Source organism: Hevea brasiliensis, chromosome 9 (assembly GCF_030052815.1).
Source record: "Hevea brasiliensis isolate MT/VB/25A 57/8 chromosome 9, ASM3005281v1, whole genome shotgun sequence".
NCBI lineage: Eukaryota > Viridiplantae > Streptophyta > Magnoliopsida > Malpighiales > Euphorbiaceae > Hevea > Hevea brasiliensis.
This window is the reverse complement of record NC_079501.1, coordinates 6161105-6180034: the sequence shown is the minus strand read 5'-3', so window position 1 is coordinate 6180034 and position 18930 is coordinate 6161105. Positions and strand designations below refer to the sequence as shown.

Here is an 18930-nt window from a genome sequence, read left to right as displayed (position 1 = left end):
GTGACAATAAGATTAAAGAAGATCATTATTTGATCCCTGCTACAGACATATTGGCCAGTAAATCTAACATCTGTTTCAGCATTGTCTAGATGATTAGTGCTCGTTAACTGGTAAATTTCAAAATCACAGTCTTCACATGTATACACAGCTACCTGCATTAGTGGCTTAACATCTGAACATCAGGTCACAATACCAGATATCCTTACAAGCTGGCCAATATATGAAGCCTTAACATCTCTGACAGTAAATGGTCGTCCCTTTGACGGTGCTCTGATATAAACTTCACTGGATCAAGGGAGAACGAGTATCAAGCAACTAAGTAAGCCCACTAAATAAAGTAATAGCACATTGTATTAAAAACTATATAAAATATGAAGTAGACTTCTTCATAAAAGTTAAAAACACAATAAAAAATTGTAATGTACTCAAAAACCAATATCTAGTAAAGATCCCAATAGGTGTTATACAAAAGCTGGCAACATATCATTCTAAAATAATTTATCAATCCTCATAAGTCATGATTAACCTATCATAATCAATACAAAAATTGCTAAAATGTGCACCTTTTACAACATTCAGCATTTAGCAAATTAAGCAGTACAATCATTCAAGCCAAACGATCAGGATAAAAAATGGGATTGGGAATGACAGTGTTTAAAAATACAAGAGTTGTTCATAATTAGTAATATTAAATTTAACTGATATTTTTAATTTCACAAAACTTTACTTTTTCTTATAGCCAGTTAGCCGTACTATATAAAGGAATCTCCAACTTTCTCCCAACCTTACAAAACAATCTAGCAACATAAACACTAGAAAATCAATATAATCTCAGATTAAGCAAATCCAGCAATCAGCTGCAGATTTAATCCAAACAATTCATCTCTGGATAACTAGGCCTAACACAAATCCACAGAATTTCAAGAAAATGTGTTTTTAACTAGAGAAAGTCACTAGTAACGCTTGATTTCAGCAGGCATCTTCTGCTGCGGATCAGAACCATCAGGATTCTCAGTCGCATCCTCAGATCTTTGCGTCATTAATATGTCGCGCTCATCATCTGGAAAAGGCTCGGTGGAGGCCGGCATGACCTCATCAGTTGCAGCGGCAAAAATTCCAATATATCGACGGGTATTCTCAGTAACTCGGTCTAAAGAACTCTTCATCCAAGTCCTTATACTGCAACAGAAATTAGGGTTTTAGATTTCCAAGTTAAAACCCAAATGGGGAACTGGTATTAACATAATAACAATAATATCTGACACAGAAAGGGAAAAGAATAAATCCACATTAAGAAGGTCTTCGAAATCGATCTTGACTGCACGACTCTTATGATTTGCAAGATCTTGCTGAAGAGAAAAGAACAATTAGGACTGATTCGCAATTATTAAGAAATTGAAGTGAGAATGGGCTTTTTCCAGCGTATTAAAATTTGGATACTAAAATGGGAAAATTTTAAGGAAAAATTTTGAGGCAACTTACAAGAATGTTCATGTATTTGGCTTCGCCATTTGCATCAGCGAAGTTGGAGATAAAATCCTTTGCAAGAACTCGTAAAGAAAAGAAAGCAAAATTAGGCATATCAGAGATAGTGAGAGAGAAAAATGAAAGAAAAAGGAGATCTTACCTTTGTCTGCGTTGAAGTCGAAGTCCTTGGAAGGAGGCTTTTGGCGGGAAAGACGGTACGGTGAAAGAAATAACGATCACAATTCATGAACAGCTGCTATATTTTTTTTTTTTAAACAAAAGTTTGAATTTAGCCGTAATTAAATTATTTTAAATTCATCACATACATATATATATATATATATATATATATATATTAAATATTAAAAATTATTATATAAATAAAAAGTGACGAAGGATATGATAATTTTTAATAATGAGTTACAATTTTTAGTGAAAATAAATTTTATTTATGAAATGGTGAAAATTTTAATTATTTTGTAATAGTGAAAATCGATTTTCTAATACCAAAAATTCAAAATTTAATCTATTAGTTAAATTTATTTAAATTATTTTTTATATTTATTACTAATAAAATAAATTTTAAAAATATTAGATGTAAATATTGAAAAATAATTTTAAATTATGTCTGATATATTTTAATTATAAAAATTTATAATAGATATGTTGTTTCTCAAATATTTTTTATAATATTTTAATCACACTTAAAATAATATTTTTTATGAAATTATTTTTCTAACCTTGGCGTTTTGACTATGTTTTGAATATGCGGCGTTGTTTTGACGCGTCAAAGATTTTGTGATGGATTTTAGACGGTGAGCTCCGTTTCCGCGTCGAGATATTTAAATTCTTTTTTTTTTTTTCTTATTTACAATATAAATTGTACTTCCTTATTTGAAATATATAATTTAAAAAAAATTTAATTTAATTAAATTTTTTAGTTTTATTTTTGTAATGAAATAATTTAATTATTTTTAATTTAAATTAATCAAACTATTATAAAGATGGCATATTGTATAAAATAATGACTGAATTATATAAAAATAAATTTAGGTTTTTTTCAATTTTGACAAAAAAAAATTAATAATTTAAAATTTTAACCCTTAATTTTTTATAATTTTATTTTAAAGTATAAAATTTACGTGGCATGTAACTCTTCTATACTATTTTTCTTTTGAAAGCCCGCTAAGTTCATAAAACACCAATAATAAAAATACAATAAAAGCCTAAAACAACCTGAAGAGGCTCTCTATCCATATAAATCTACTGCTCGGTTAAAAATAAAATTTTAAATTATTTACAGCCCAATCCAATTGCGGGAGGGTAACCCACATACTGTGCAAGGATAGAGTGAGAAGGTTCTATGTGAGTCTAGTGATATCATATCATTGTTCCTCGAGTGAAGTGAATGGTGACATTATATTGGTAAGACATTTGGCGACGCTATTTTTGTTATTAATAAGATAGTCAACGTCTCCACTAGATGTATCCGAGGCGCAGACAGCACTTTTAGCACTGCAGCAGCCTCTGTCCGTAAGACTTCAGCGACGCTAATAGCATTGCTAATAAAACAATCACCAGCATTTTTCGTTTCTAAAAACTCTCAATGCTCAAGGTACCCGATGCCGGCTTACCTTTGGCATCATGATAATATTTGTCATAATTTGTAGCTTCGGTTCTTCAGATTAATCTAGTTTTCCTTAAACGCTTCTTGGGATCATGATGCTTCATCATCGACGAAGAATCAAGCCATCATGTGGTCAATTTTCTTTCTTCAATTCTGGTCTTTGTGAATAACAACTGCAGTCTGCATATCTGAAGCGGAAATTATCAATTCATGTCAATTAGAAATGCCACGGCTGTAAGTATCTTGGTTTTTCCTTTTTTTTGTCCCTCCTCCACATAAACCTTAAAAACATATTTATATTTTGTAGTTCTCAAAAACGATATTGTCATACTCTCTTTAAGAGAAGCATATGAAAAAATGAAAATGTGAAATAAAAAAGGGGCCAAAATGGCAATGAAATTCACACGATAGAGAAAAACAAAAATTCCAGTCTCGCACTAACCCCCGGAACATCAAATTACCAGAGCCCCACCCACCCCAAAAAAAAGAAAAAAACCTGTTCGTCCAATAAATAAAGTTGCTGCCTTTCAAAAGTGTATAATGCTTGACGATCCTAACAAGTGCTATAGGGGATGGAACCTTCAGCCATTGCCGATTCACACGTACATATACTGGAAACTAGTGCAGCAGAAACACAAAAATGATGCAAATCAAGTCAGGCTCCTCGAAGGGGAAAACTTTCAAGAACATGAGCTTCTTGGGTGCAGGCATGCAAACTAAAGGCCACTACCAGTCAAACCAGAGGCTCGAAACAATAGCACACAAATTTCCTAGGCTATGCATTCATGATTTAGTGAACATAGTAGTCTATTGATTGTATCAGATCATCTTACCAAGCAACATATGCCCCAAGGATATTAGTGAAAGCTTCTTCGATCATTTCAGTCAGATATTCAGTTAACACTTTTTGATGACAAAAACAATGTAATCTCTGACTTGGCCCACCCTAATTATGAAGTAATTGCATTCTGTTCCCTCTTTTTGGCCAACTTTGCTTGTATTAGTTTGTCCAAGATGGGAGGCTCCAGAGGAATTGGGTCAAGACAACGTTCTGACGTACCAACAATCACCTGCTCCATAAGCAAACACATGTCCATCATTGCTTGCCAAAAGATGTCAAAACTAGCCATGAAAATCTTAAACTCTTGCCTCCCAAGAAATGAGTGCATAAAAGAAAGGGAAGTCAATCCTAAATCCCCTTCCCTCACTATTTTCATATAAATGAGGGAAAAATAGAATCTTTGATGTACTTCCAGGAGAAGGCCAAAAGATCTTGAATCTGGCTCTTGCTTTATTACCTCATCAAGCAAAAAGTCGATGGCTGCTTCATCTTCAACGGTTTCCTTTAGAGGAGACCTTAGAAACTGAATGTCCAACTGATTTTGCTGAAACCCGCTCCGGTTGAAAGTCTGAAGTCTGACAAATTCTTGCAAACTTTTAAGGCAAAGTTTTACTATAGTTGTTACCACAGATTCCTGCAAATCGCAAGCAGACAGTCCATGTTAACTCATTACCAGTGGTAGCTATTCCTCCCCTAACAAAGTTTGATGCGGGGCCTAACCAACAAGGCAGAACGTTTTTTTTTTTTTTTAACTAATTTTAATTTCCAACAATCCTAATTTATCTAGGATATCTTGTGAAGACTTTCAGCAGCTGTAGAGATTATATTAGAATTAATTAGGAAGTCTCATACTCTATTTAGGACTTGTTAATATTTTCCTACTTTATTTAAAATTTAGTTTTCTTATTTAGTTTATATCTTCTTATTGTAGTTTAGTTTATCTAAAATTCTTATTTACTAGTTTTACATTCCTATTATGTTTAGGAGATTAATATCTAGAAATACCTTTATTTACATGTAATTTGGGTAGACGGATTATTATTGATAAAAATTCAGCAGAAATTTCTCTCCTTATTTTCACTCTCGTGTATGGAGTGTGTTTCTATTTGAACTTCATACTGTATCAGGTGGTATCAGAGCGAGGAAATTACCCCAATTGAGATGGCTCACCTTGATAGAGGTGGCGATTACAATAGTTCTTGCGACAGTGACCGAAGAATTAGAACCCTTTACCATAGGGACAAAACGTTGCAATGAAGAGAGCGATGTACGGAGCCATGGATGGATCTCAAATTCGAGCGTATCAAGAGACGCCTCGAAGAAGTTGCAGATCATCTTGGTGTTTTGGGAACTAAACAAACAGGAATTGCGTTGACAAAATAAGGCTAGGAGATGGTATAGCTCGTGGTGACCCTATTTATGACCAATTTCTGCACATAAGCAACATGTCTACTATGATTCGGAGGAGAAAGATGATTATGAATTAATCAAGTTCAATAGGCATCAACAATGTTATAGAAGAAGAGGTGGAAATCTTGAAAAGGAAAATCAATTGAAATTTGATATTCCTTATTTTTATAGGGATCTCAACATAGAAAATTTCTTAGATTGGATCGCAGAGGTGGAACAATTCTTTGATCATGTGGACATAGCACCTGAAAAAATAGTCAAATTGGTGATTTGTTGGTTGAAAAGAGGTGCTTCTGCTTGGTAGGAACGATTGCAATCTAGGAGAGCAAGAGAAGGAAGAGAACCAGTTCTTACATAGTTTATCATGAAATACTTGTTGGACCAAGAATTTTTGGCTCTAGATTATCAGCAGATTTTATTCCAAGAAAAATTTTGCCAAGAGACGGTCCAACCAATGCCTTTCTTAGTTGTGAAACAAGAAAGTGAAGAACAAAAGGAGTTCAAGATTCAACAATGCAACTTGAAGTGGATGAGCCTAAATTTGAAGAATTGAAACCTGAAACTTTAATTGAATTCCCTTTTGCTATGGTTGAAGATGACGAGCTTCAATTGAAAATCATTAGACCAACTGTTCTAGAAGCTAAGACTGATGAAGATAAGCAAGAAGAGCTTCAAGAATGTGTTTTTGAAAATGTGGAATATCAAGCCATGGAGACTTCAATGTTAGTTGAGGAAAAGCAACGCATGGAGCCAATATGGGAGATTAGAGAAAATCAGGCAATAGAGATCGAAGACTTTTCTAACTCTTTAATTTCAATTATTTCCTTTGATTTTATTTGTCCAGGTGTTCTTATAGAGAAAAAAGCAAAGATAAAGTTGATCAATTTAATCTTGTTTGAATCTTCATTTTTTACCTCATCAAAGAAGGTTATACGGTATACTTTTCTAAAGAAGTTCTTCATTCTTTTCCATTTTAAAATTCGAAGAAGGAATTATTCCAAGTAGGAGAGAATGGTGCTGAAGATGTTTGGCTATGTTGTTGGATCGTTGCAAGTTATTCCAACTCGAAGAGGAATTTTTTTTCAAGTGGGAGAGTATGATGCGAGGCCTGGCCAACAAAGCAGAATGTTTTTTTTTTAACTAATTTTAATTTCCAACAGTCCTAATTTATCTAGGACGTCTTGTGAAGACTTCTAGCCGCTGTAGAGATTATATTAGAATTAATTAAAAAGTCTCCTAATCTATTTAGGACTTATTAATGTTCTCCTACTTTATTTAGGATTTAATTTTCCTATTTAGTTTATATCTTCTTATTATATTTTAGTTTATCTAAAATTCGTATTTACTAGTTTTACATTCCTATTAGGTTTAGGAGATTAATATCTACAAATACCCTTATTTACATGTAATTTGGGGAGACAGATTATTATTAATAAAAATTCAGCAAAGGTTGCTCTCCTTATTTTCACTCGTGTATGAAGTGTGTTTTTATTTGAGCTTCACACTGCGTAAAGTTAGTCCAATACCTGTGTAAATTCAGTTTTTGTAAAAATCTCAACTTTTTGCTTGAACAATTTTGCTAGGTGGGTTTCCAGAAGCTGGCTCCTGGCCCTTTGGGTATTTGTCCGAGTCATTCTATCATCTCGTAATGGATTGCTGCGAGAGGATGTGGTGCTGCCATTGCTTTCAGAACGACGATGCTTGCGAAGACCTCCTTCAGGCAAAAGCTGCTTCACCTCAGCACCTATTGCTTCCAACTGGTAAGGACAAAATCAAGGTTGGGCAATTTTTTATCCCAAAATAGAGGTAAGTGTCCATGCATTACATTTACAAGTATATAGATTTCATAATTGTAATTTGTATGAAATATGATTGGTATCTTAATATCATCTCTAGTGTATTAACTCAAGATAATAGAAAGGGAAAGTCAGATCAAAGAAAAGGGGGAAGGAAAAATGTGCAAACCTCTTGAAGAAATAAATCAACAAACATATGAACTTCTCTTGGCTCCTTGTGCTGTGAAAATTCAAAAATATTAGATGATCCCATTTCAGCGTATTCTCTCATATATATGGACCATGGGTCCTCACAAACTAACCTTGACCCAGTTTGGAGCTTTAAACCTCTTCTTAAGGAGAACTGATACTCTCTGAGTTCTCATAGTTATATACTGGACAAAAACATGGAATTAGCTTCCTTGCCAAGTGTCAGACATAAATAATCAAAATGATTCAGAGCTAACACCAAAATTACAAAAATTATACAGAATTCATTAAATTTGCAGACTTGTCCAAGAAAGCAACTTATATCACAACAGCAAATAATTTTTTACTAATTTCCCTAAAACTAACAGAACGCCACCACTAGTGCTAAAACTCAAAATGCCAAAATAGCTTGTACTTTGTGGAAACAGTTATTTCCTTCTACTGATATCAAAATCAACAATAATATACAAGCAGAGGTTTATAGTCCTATAAAGATTTTCTTTTTGGGAGGTCCCTTAGAGGAGAAAAATGGGGGAAAAAAAGGATAAGAAATTTAGAAGTCAAATTCATCCTGGGGGAAGTTTGCGTAAACACACAACAATAATTGATGGTTGCAAACCAGCTGAGAGATCTGATCACACCATCATCAGTACAAAGTGTGTTTTAAAATGAATGACCACACAATTCAGACATGATGAAGTTACTAAAATTATTTTAAGGAATTAATAATGATGTAGAGACATTCTAACTCGAGATTCAAAATCTATAGAGGTTTTAACTCATACATGGTGTAGAAACTTTTCACCAGCTGATCGAAAGATTCGACAAATTTCACCAGGAACAAATGCAGGTCCATTTTCAAAGCTTCGAACACCACCACCAGAGAAAGAAGTAGCTATTTCCTGTCAATCAGAACATAACTTTGAGGCAAGGCCCTGAGAATATGAAGAATGCTATAATTTGGAATATATCTAAAAAAAAAAGTGACATAAATCAATCATGTGGTTCCTTGCCTCAGTAATCTTTGGGATGGCAGTTTGTTCAATAAAAACAGAAAGTTGAGCCAGCACCAGGACAAGACCAGCAAGCACTTTGTCGACCATCATTCCCTCCGTCAAACCTTGTTCTTGACTTACTGATTTATTTCTTCCAGAAAGCAAGAGGAATTGTTTATCCAGAGCCATGAAGAAGTCTTGAAATCCTTCTTGAACCCAATCAACAATTGAGTCTCTCAATTTTAGAAGAAACCCTAAATTGTCATCAAGAAAATGCCGGAAGTCCTGGAATAACAACCCAAATAAACCATCAAACAGCTATATGAAATAGCAAATAGTGCTTCAGAGTGACAGAAATGTCAAATACACACATAAAGCAAACATCAACAAGGCAAAAGGAAGAGAAATTTAAAGTATGGCCAAATGGCCATAACCCATGTTCCAAATATGTCAAATATTACCAGAACCCACAAACTCTTAAGTCATATATCAGTTCTCACCAAATAGCCTTCATATGAATAAAACTCAACTCAACTCAACTCAACTAAGCCTTTATCCCAAAAATTTGGGGTCGGCTATAGGATTCGCTTTCTCCACTCTAAACGATTGTGGGTTAAATCCTCAGAAATGTGTAATGCTTCATATGAATAAAACACAGAACAAAATTTTCAATAGGTAAATATAATAGAAATAACATTGATATTTTCATATACATACATAATTTAGTGCATAAGAAAACTTAAAATATCTGTATTACAGTTTTCATCATGTCTCATATGTTACCACTAAGACATCCATGCTTCCTTTAAGCACTGCATTTTTGCTGGTTTCCAGGGCAATCTGCAAGGGAAGCTCTTCCACTTTCATATGAATGTTGACAGTAAGGGCATCTGCCAGATTGAACATATTCATGTTAGACCATTAAGGCTATCTAAAGATAACAGATTGTTTTTTTTTTTTTTTAATTATGATTTATCCTTAGCTTTTTGGTCAAACATACAAATATCATTCCCAAACCAATGAGTTAGTGCATGAGTTTATTCCACTCCAAGATTCTTCTATAGTGCTATTATCCCTTTCTGTACAAATAACAATTGTACCAACACAAAACACCCACAATCAAGTTCTCCTTTATTCCTAGTTCATAACTGTAGAAATAACACTTCATTAAAATTGTAATGGTAACCTGAGATATCACGCAGAAGGTGAGAAAATGTATTCGCAACATACTGCTTGACAACCACCTGGGCAGCCTGAAACTCAACTACAATTAATCAATATACCAAGTTCCATTCTTGGACATAACAATAGATTCTTTCATTTCAGAGGAGAGAGAGGGATGAAATGCAGATAGAGACTGTTATTAAGCATAAGAACAAAATCAAAGGACAACCCCCAAAGAATAATCAGGGAGAAAAGCCTCATTCAACACTTCATCCATGAGAAGCACATCTCTCCATATAATTCCTGCATTTGGCAAGGTATTTCAATAAATAAGATGGGAAGCTGCCAAATGAGAAAAGAATCAACAAATAACATTTATTAAACAAAAAATTAAATTATCTTTAGAAAAGCGTAAGGAGAAAAAGTTTCAAGAACTATCAGAGACAGAATGTTGAACGATAACATTAAAGGCATCAAGCTTATTTTACCAAGTACAATAGCCTGCAGATACAACATAGGGTTAATAATATTTGGGGCATCCACCATTCTTGAAGGGCCTACCCTAAATGGACATCTTTTTGACATAATAACAGCATTGCCTGTGAAGAAAAGTTGTTTATCCAGATGCAGGAACTTCAGTTCCCCACTATATTTTTGATGAAGAAGCTCCATTTTACAGGTCGCAGTTAAAAAAAAAATGGTTTTAAAGAAAAAAACTGACACTTACGAGAATGATGAAACCAAGCAGCACAGCACAATGTGTTAAAGCAATGTTAAAGAAGCTTCTTACATTAGCAGAGTATTATATTGCAAGTACTTTGCATTACACAGAACACTACATCACATATTAGTTGCATAACAAAAGGAAAATTAAGTTCAGACCCTACAACAGGTGGTGGCAACAAATACGCCAAATGCATGTTCGAAAGTAAAGTGACTTGAGATGAATGAAAACTTTGGCAGGATGAAAAATTAAAAATATTAGAAGACAGCCTGAATAACTAGTTAACACAGTGCTAGCATTTGTAATGCAAAAGTTATAAATGCCAATCAATAGATTAAATGTTGGGAGATTCATAATACTTACGAAGAACACCCAGAAACTTTGCAACAGAAATCTGCTCCTTTATGTATTGCTCAGTGATTTCAAAGTGCCTAAAGAAACAAATGCATTAATCAGTTATATGAGCAAACTGATAGCACGAATTTTAAGTTTAAGCAATTGCCATCAAGGGAGGGACATAAAGAAAAGGCATATACTGTAAACAAATTGAGAAAATCTAATACAGACCCTGACTTACTTGGCAATCAAGTCTTGAGAGAGTTTAATTAGTTGCTTTTCTGAGTCAGGAAATATTACTCGATAAGCTCGGATGGCCTCCACAAACTCACGAATAGAAGCCTAATATTGGATTGTTAAGAATAAAAGTTGGTTGTTTGAAAGAGAAATCGGCCAAAAAAAAAAAAAAACACACACACACACACATATGGTCATTAACTGCAACTAAGAAATCATCATAAAGCACAAATTAGTAGTAATTCTTTCCCCAGTTACATCGTTTGTGGTAGCAAGATTTATAGGATCACTAGAGTCCTCCAAAACATTAGTTATTTCTTCCGTCTTAAGCTGAAGGTCCTCAAGAGATTGTTCTAACTTTTCAAATAGTTTAGCCTTTAAGCTGTCCACCTGTCCAAAAAAAGGGCCATTCGTCGTCATATGCACTCCAATGTCTAGCAATTACACGTAAAAAGAAGAATCCAAGTGTAAAACTACAGAATGCACCCCACCACCCACCCCCCTTCTTCCTTTCTCTTTTCATAAAACTGTAGCATGCTGACCAACAAACAGATAACCAGAAGAGATAACTTGAAAATGCAGTACAAACCGGAAAATCCAACTGCTTGAGAAGTACTGCAGCCTCAGCCCTTGCTTGTATGGATTCAGCATCTGAGAAAAGCTTTCCCTGAAATGTCAACACATACAATAGATTTCGCATCAGCAAAAAAACAGCGCTAAGCATCAAACTCAAATTACCATAACTTTTAAACTTTGAGATAGAATGTTTAGTTGCTAAAAGAAACATTGGAACAACAGGTAAGAAAGAAAAACATTTTCTGATCCCTCCATCTATATGTTTACATTGGCTTGGGACCAAACTGACTTGGCATAAAGAAGAAAAACACCTGCAAATTTTTTATAACTGTGCCCATAGCTTCTTCAGATGCTCGCTTACAGTCCTGGAATGATGAATCTCCATATGCCTAGTCAAGATAGTACTAAAAAAAATTAGAACTTTTGAAATAGTACTAAAAAGATTTTGAACTTTTGAAGTACATGCTTACAGATGCAAGAAGAAGAATGCACCAAAAGCAAATATAACTTTAAAAAAATAGCAAAATGCTTGATCCAGCCATCAGAGGACCAGGTAAAGAATAAGAAACCTTGAAAATTGGCATTGCTCCAGTATAGAACCTGACTGCATCAGCATATGCTTCCGATTTAATACACTTCCCAAGTCTAGCAGGTAGATCGTATATGAACTGCTCTTTTCCACATAAGAAGAAATCTGTGTGACTCATACATTGCCAAAAACCAATACTCAAATTTTGGAGAATGAGTATCACAATTTCTGTCCCATTAAAATTTGAATTGTACAAAATCTTCAATTATGAGACCCTATAAACCATTGCTGTCAAAACTCAGCTAAAAGGTGAGTATTAACAACTATTCAACAAGCTCACAGTTCAACCAACGTGACTAGCTGCACATCACTTCCAAGTCAACACAAGCACATAATGTTGATTCATAATTCTCTAAAGCCAATCTCTCATAATAGAACATTCAATTTCAGTTCAGAATTTTCACAAGCATTTGTTTGCAGAGGTCACAGAAAGCATGTATCTACTGACATATAGTAAACCATGAAAAGGTATGCCTGTAATCTGTGTACCTGAACTTTACGAAGAAGGTTACGTGTGCGATGCAATTTCTCTATATGTTCCCTCTTTTCAAAAAGAGATGTGTTTACACCATCACTTCTTGATTGCACAGACATTATCTGCAATGGTTGGTGGAGTTTATGCCATTCCTTGCCATTATTTTTTTTTCACACACACACATACATACACAATAGCACAAACTCAACAAGAATTGAGATGAAAGTCATGCACATACTTTCTCAAGGAGCTGCTCCATATTTGCTTCCATGCCCACAATATTATTGTTCATCCTGTACATAAATGAAAATAATACTGGTATAATACATACTCCTATTTGGAATTTATAATTCAATAAGAATTCAATTCAATTGATTTCTTTTCCGTCAATTATCATGTTTGCAATGAAAAAAATTCAATTCTTTTTGACTTAAAAAAATCATTTTCAAAGAAATAGAAGTAATTCATTTGAATTCTTTCCTTACAAATGACTTATTATTACGAAGCCACAATGTTACTAAATGAAATTTTGGTTCAATCTAATTTGGCAATGTAGAACAGAACAAAATCCAAATTCGCGTCCAAGAATGACATAAATTTGTCAGCAAAGGTTCATCAAAAACTTAAAGAATGGAAAACCATACCTCTTGATCGTGTCAGTAGCGCTGATGAACTTGTTGTAATTTTCATACACTAACATTTGCAAATCAGTGTCAAGATTCTTTATCTCGGCTGCCATTTCAACATGCTTCTGCAGAAGCCCTTCCAAGTTTGATTTTTGCACCTGCATTAAACTATTAATTCTCTCTCTGCTTCGTCATATAATTGGAATTCCAACGCAAACTTGTAATTCCGCATCCTTCCAGTTTCAATTAAATCGGTCTCAAAGTATTAGGGGCGTACCAAGAGATTCATGTACTGATCAGCGTCGAAGGATGTGGTGTTGATGGCATCTAAGGAAGCGAATTTCGAAGAATTGCTGGATGACATTGCAGGATCCGGAGAGTAAAAGCTTGATAGCAGATCTCTCATTCTCTTCGCCTTGTCATCCAGAGGTACATCATCAACCCCCATTTTCACTTATCTTTGCTTAGCTTTCACTCCTTTCACAAAAGATTCGTAGGCGAACAAACTGATTCTACAGTTCAAATATTTGGCACAGAAGGAATCAGAAATTGCAATTATGGATTGCCGGAGCATGAAGCAACAGCAGCTTTAAGGCTTATTGAGAACCCAGTTTAACTGATTCCAGTGAAAAACGTTAGAAGTTGGCGGAGTCGCGTTGAACCGTGAGCCTCTGCCTTGTACCACGCAGATGGGCTGATTTGTCTGAAAATCCAACACCGCCACACAGTCCCTAGGCCCAGCTGGTGAAAATTCCAGTCAAATCTATTGCTTATCTTTGGCAAATTTCATTTTTAATCTCTTAAACTTTTCGAATTTTGTTTATTGAGATCTTTTTTTTTTTGAAAAATAGTTAATCGTTATTTAATAACATTAACATTTTTATTGATATTATAAAAAAACATCGCGCGGTATTCAAATTCTGATATTAAATTTTGAATATCGTCCATTTTTTTACAAATATATATATATATATAATAGATTTTTACGTGAAAATACATATTTAATTTATACTCAACAAGCAATCTTCACACTACAAAGCATATGCAAATGAATTTAAGCTACAAAAGCCAGTTGTTTTTTTCAAATATAAATATATAACATATTATTTAATACCATTTTCTCACGTATTAATTAATATTATTTTTAAAAATATGTTAAAAATTTTAATTAAAGCATAAAAAAATGTGATTTTTAATCATCTAAAAAAAAGCCGTCTCATCCCAATTCATTGACAAATGCAAAAAAAAAAAATCACATTTTTTGTGTTGTTCTATTTTAGTTTTTAGGAAATTACTATTTATATATACATTTTAATGAAATTTATTATTTAATTAATATATTTTTAAAAATATATTATTTAGTCATTATATTTTATTTTTATTAAATTATTTAATATTTTTATCAAAAATTTAATTAGTTAATGTCACTTAAAATATTACTTAATCCCTTAATTTTAAAGAAATTAATTAATTAATCTTTATATTTTAAAAAATATTTTACCTAATTCATATATCTTAATGAAATTTACTAGCTGTTACTTAAATTTTAAAAATAAACATTATTTTAAAAAATATATTTTTAAATAAAAAATAAAAAAAATGTTAATAGGCTTAATCTTAATTTATGTTTTTTCTAAATTATTAAAATATTTTTATTCATTTTATTAAATAGTATTTTGTGTTTTATCTATTGAGAAATAATTTTAATTAGAGATCTAAAGTAACATATTATCCTTTTGGATTGGCAGTTTATATTATTTTTAATAAAAATAATAAAAAATAAAGAGATAATAAAAAAAATGGTGTGAATGTAAGAAAAATAATAATGAGAAGAGAGAAATAAAAAAGAGCAAGAGAAAAATAAAAGAAAAAATGTTATGATAATTTAAATATAAAAAATAATTATAAAATTAAATAATTAGTGAAAATAAATTATATAGTAATTAATTAATTTTATTAAAAAAATAAATTAAATAATTATTTTATGTATATTAATTAAAAAAATTAATATAAAGGTTAGATAATTTATGGGAAAATATGAGGGTTAAATAATAATTTTTTTTTAATTTTGAAACTATGGTTGTGTCGGGCTCTAACAGAGGCAGGCTTCATGCGGCAATGGAGCCCACCTTCGTCCGGTGGGTTTCTTATTTATTTATTTTTTTTAATTGAAAAGATGAGACTCAAATACAAGTAGACCATGTCTACGTCATTAGATCAAGTTATTCGTAAAAAATACTGTAAAAATATAATAATTAAAAAAATATAAATTAATATATTTTAATTATATAAATTTAAAATAATTAAATAAATTTTTAAATAATTTTCAATAATTTTTTTTCAAGAATATTTTTATAACCCCTTTCTGATCCTAGCTTTAATAATTTATTTGATATTATTATTTAAATTACTGTTAAGAAATTCTATTTTTTAAATATGTTAATGGAGGGATATTAAAAATTAATTTAAAATTAAATTTATATATAAAAATTTTAAAAATAATAAAATTATTTTTTTCAATTCTTTACTGAAAATTTCACCTTCTTTTTTTTGGTCCAAGCTGAAAATTTAACCTTTTTTAAGTACAGAATTTGGAATTTGGAAGAACGTTTAGCAAACCAAAACGCAGTCAGATAAAATTATACCATTTCATTCTTTAAATACTTATGTCTGTTACGCTTTGGGTTTTGTTTTAAGTTTTGAGATTCAAATTATGAGATTAAAAAATATTATTTAAAATTTTTGAAACATTATTAGAAAAATATAATTTAATTATTCTAAAATTAATTAAAAATATAAAATATAATTTTAGTTAATATTTTGAAAATTATATTTTTATTAACAATAGTTTTAATGCTCTCTTCCTCTCATAAAAATAGATTTTTTTTATCTCAAATTATAGATTTTTTTTAAATAGTAGTTTATTTTATTAATATACCTCATTTAATATGCATTAAAAGTTTAATATTATAAATTATTTATTTTTTAATGTAACAATATAAATAAAAGATACATTAAAAAAGATTAAATAAATTTATTTTTTTAACTACATTAATTACATTTGAAAATAATAGTAGGTTTATCTTTGTGAAAGTTACTAGAGTAAGCCTATCTTTGGAAACTTGGTTAGAGGAGGAAAAATAAATGAGAAAAATAAATATGATGTAAAACTTTTTTCTTTCCTTTATTTGGATATTAAGGAAGAAAATAAGAGAAAAAGTAATTAATTTATTAAATAGTAAAATATTTATTTATTTTTTATTTAAAATTAAAATAAATAATTATAAAAATAAAAAAATAATTTTATTTATTTTTCACTTACTTTCTCTCCATAATACAAAAAAAATAAATAATAACATTCATTTATCATTGTTCATCATTATTTTCTTTCCTCTTCTCAAATAAAAATAAAATAAAATATTTTATATTTTTTTATAATTTTCCTTCCCCTCTTATCCTCCTAATTTCAAAACATAGCCCAAAAAAATCATCTTTGTTATACTTTTCTCTTAATTTTCCCTCGCTCCAACAAAAAAAAAAAATTATATTCCTTATAATTTTCCTTTCACCCTTTTGTTCCTTCCTTTCCAAACATCGCTTAGAAGCATCGTCGCAGTATATTCCCTCAAAGCCACATAAAGGAAGAGTAATTGGAATGCTTGTAGAATTCGCCGGGCGCCGGGGTCATCTTTACGCCAACAATTGCACCGACACCACTGATTTCTAACAAATAATTTTTTAATAAACCATAAAACCCACAAGTCGTACCCACCAGCGGACTCCACCGCGTTCCTTCTATAAGCCCTCTGCTCAACTGCCAATTAACTTTCTTTATCATTGCTTTAGATCTTTATCAAAGCGTTTTACTGCGTTTCTCTTCTATCTTCATAGCCGTTAGCTAAGTCCTGCTATTCCTTTCTCTTCTCTGTACATCTTCGCTCTTTCCCTTCTCGTTCCGTGCTGAATTGTTCCCCTCCGCCCCCAACCACAAAATCTTTGTTTTATTGAATACGTAGCTGATCCTGATACAGATCTAGGGTTTCCGATCTCTGCGTTGGGTCGATTATTCCTTGTAGATCTTAGCTTTAGTCCTCTTCGATTTGGCGATCAGTGATTAGGTTTTCGTAAAAAAATTACCAATGATTTTAGATTTTCTATGAATTACGCAATGTTCATGCGTCGAGTTCGCATTCTCCACTCCTTTTCGGTTGTGTTTCTCTACTGGTTTTACGTGTTTTCAGAATTAATTTCTTTGTGTTAAACCTGTTGTAAATTTTGATCCCTATTTCCCCTTTTAACTAACTATCAAAAAGCCCTAATTCTAACTCAATTTGATAGATAATATCCAACATCTAGTAGATTAATTTTTCTGTTTGAAATTTCGGGAGACAAAAAAAGTTCTGCAATGCAAAGGCAGGCAGCGAACTCTGGATCTGATTCTGATCCACGTTATGCCAATATCGATGAAAGGAAAAGAAAGAGGATGATATCAAATAGGGAATCAGCCAGACGTTCCAGGATGAGGAAGCAGAAACAGATGGGGGATCTGGTTAATGAAGCGAGTCTTTTGCAAAATGAGAATGATCGATTGAGGCAGAACATCAACGACAACACTCAACGGTATGTGGAAATAGAATCCGCCAACAGCGTTTTGAGGGCTCAGGCTATGGAACTGACCGAGAGGCTTCTGTCCTTGAACTCGGTGCTCCAGATCGCGGAGGAGGTTAGCGGCCTCGCAGTGGAGATCCCAGAGATACCTGACCCCCTGCTGAAACCATGGCAACTGCCTTTCCCCGTACAGCCGATCATGGCATCTGCAGATATGTTTCAGTATTGATATTGCATCTGTTTAGTGAGTTACTGGTAGCTGAGACTTATTACCTATCTGGGTGTTCCTTTTTTGTTATGGGTTGGTTTGGTGTGCTGTGCTGTGGTTTGGTGTGTGAGGCGAATGTTAGTCTTTTGTGTCTTTGGGAATGCAGTTGTAATGTGATTTGCTTGCTTGTTAACTTCTATTTCTATCAATGTTTGTAGTGGTTTATGATGCACTGGTTGTTGCCAATAGCTTAGATTTCCGTAACGAGTTTCTTTTTGATATGGATATGGCTAACGTGAATGAATTGTGTATTTTTATTCGAAAATATCATGCGATTCGCTAAATTTATGAATTGCAAGAAAGTATATAGTAGTTTAAAGTTGGATGGATATGCTCTCTTGTATTTGATAGATAGAGTGACGCATGATCCTCACAGCTGTTGGGAGATGAGTGTGGAATTTTGAAGTCGCTTTGATTATCATCCTGTTAGTTATGTTGGTTGCTTTGTGTACATAAATGGTGTTAGTTTTGAATTATGTTATTCAGTGGCCTTGTACATTGTCATGTCATCTGTTGCCATAATTGGAACTTGTTCAATTTGCCTATTTTGGTGTCATTGCAAGTCGGTTTACCGTTCCTCCTGTCATCTTTTGAAGAAAATTAAACTGCATTGATCTAAATACATGCCTATATCCTGGAGCTGAGGAATAACTTATTCGAGAATTTTATTTTGCTCATGGAAGACGTATGGATTGATAGTAATCTAATGGATAGACTCAAGTGTTTTTCTAGTTTTCTCCTTTTAGCGGGGAAAGATGGATGGATTTATTTTAGGTTTGGACAACAATGCATCTTAGAAAGTTGTACTTCTTGGACTAGAGATATCGCACATTGGACTAGAGATATCGCACATTGGGAGTTGGTTGGTGTATGTTTTCCTTCCCTACCTAACAGGTAATTGCTGTCGTCTTTGTCTTTGGTACCGGTGGTAGATAGAACATGTGAGATTGGGAATCTGGAAGTTCCAGGAAGTTGATTGATAATTACTAAAACCCAAATCCT

At 32.6% G+C, this 18930-nt stretch overlaps 3 protein-coding genes across 8 annotated transcripts; 1 reads left to right on the top strand and 2 right to left on the bottom strand.

Annotated features, from left to right (window-relative positions):
* On the bottom strand, nucleotides 1-1767 carry LOC110639840 (DNA replication licensing factor MCM7-like). 3 transcript variants are annotated; one of them, XR_009151124.1, is made up of 5 exons: nucleotides 1628-1767; nucleotides 1483-1539; nucleotides 1290-1349; nucleotides 942-1179; nucleotides 1-285 (listed from the first exon to the last, which is right to left on the bottom strand). XR_009151124.1 is itself a non-coding variant. In XM_058152606.1 (4 exons), exons 1-4 carry the CDS (start codon nucleotides 1712-1714, stop codon nucleotides 1138-1140), a joined length of 246 nt encoding a protein of 81 aa, XP_058008589.1. In that variant the 5' UTR covers nucleotides 1715-1767; the 3' UTR covers nucleotides 516-1137. The 3 variants fall into 3 exon arrangements, 1 of the variants encoding a protein (XP_058008589.1); XR_009151125.1 differs by lacking the exon at nucleotides 1-285 and having other exon boundaries at nucleotides 516-1179; nucleotides 1483-1550; nucleotides 1628-1755; XM_058152606.1 differs by lacking the exon at nucleotides 1-285 and having other exon boundaries at nucleotides 516-1179.
* Nucleotides 1768-3444: 1677 nt separating this feature from the next.
* On the bottom strand, nucleotides 3445-13752 carry LOC110639815 (vacuolar protein sorting-associated protein 51 homolog). Of its 4 annotated transcripts, none has more exons than XR_009151123.1 (20): nucleotides 13330-13752; nucleotides 13071-13210; nucleotides 12665-12719; nucleotides 12441-12548; nucleotides 11932-12030; nucleotides 11674-11751; nucleotides 11376-11453; nucleotides 11045-11176; nucleotides 10791-10891; nucleotides 10577-10644; nucleotides 9719-9792; nucleotides 9512-9578; nucleotides 9109-9215; nucleotides 8344-8610; nucleotides 8116-8232; nucleotides 7444-7515; nucleotides 7311-7361; nucleotides 6872-7102; nucleotides 3928-4569; nucleotides 3445-3712 (listed from the first exon to the last, which is right to left on the bottom strand). XR_009151123.1 is itself a non-coding variant. In XM_021790901.2 (20 exons), the coding sequence occupies exons 1-20, from the start codon at nucleotides 13498-13500 to the stop codon at nucleotides 4045-4047; spliced, it is 2313 nt and encodes a 770-aa protein (XP_021646593.2). In that variant the 5' UTR covers nucleotides 13501-13747; the 3' UTR covers nucleotides 3736-4044. The 4 variants fall into 4 exon arrangements, 3 of the variants coding, with proteins under 3 accessions (XP_021646593.2, XP_058008587.1, XP_058008588.1); XM_021790901.2 differs by lacking the exon at nucleotides 3445-3712 and having other exon boundaries at nucleotides 3736-4164; nucleotides 4393-4569; nucleotides 13330-13747; XM_058152604.1 differs by lacking the exon at nucleotides 3445-3712 and having other exon boundaries at nucleotides 3736-4569.
* A 2998-nt stretch (nucleotides 13753-16750) lies between these two features.
* LOC110639830 (bZIP transcription factor 53) lies at nucleotides 16751-18149 on the top strand. The gene has a single exon (XM_021790926.2). It carries the CDS (start codon nucleotides 17458-17460, stop codon nucleotides 17887-17889), a length of 432 nt encoding a protein of 143 aa, XP_021646618.2. The 5' UTR covers nucleotides 16751-17457; the 3' UTR covers nucleotides 17890-18149.
* Nucleotides 18150-18930: the final 781 nt, after the last annotated feature.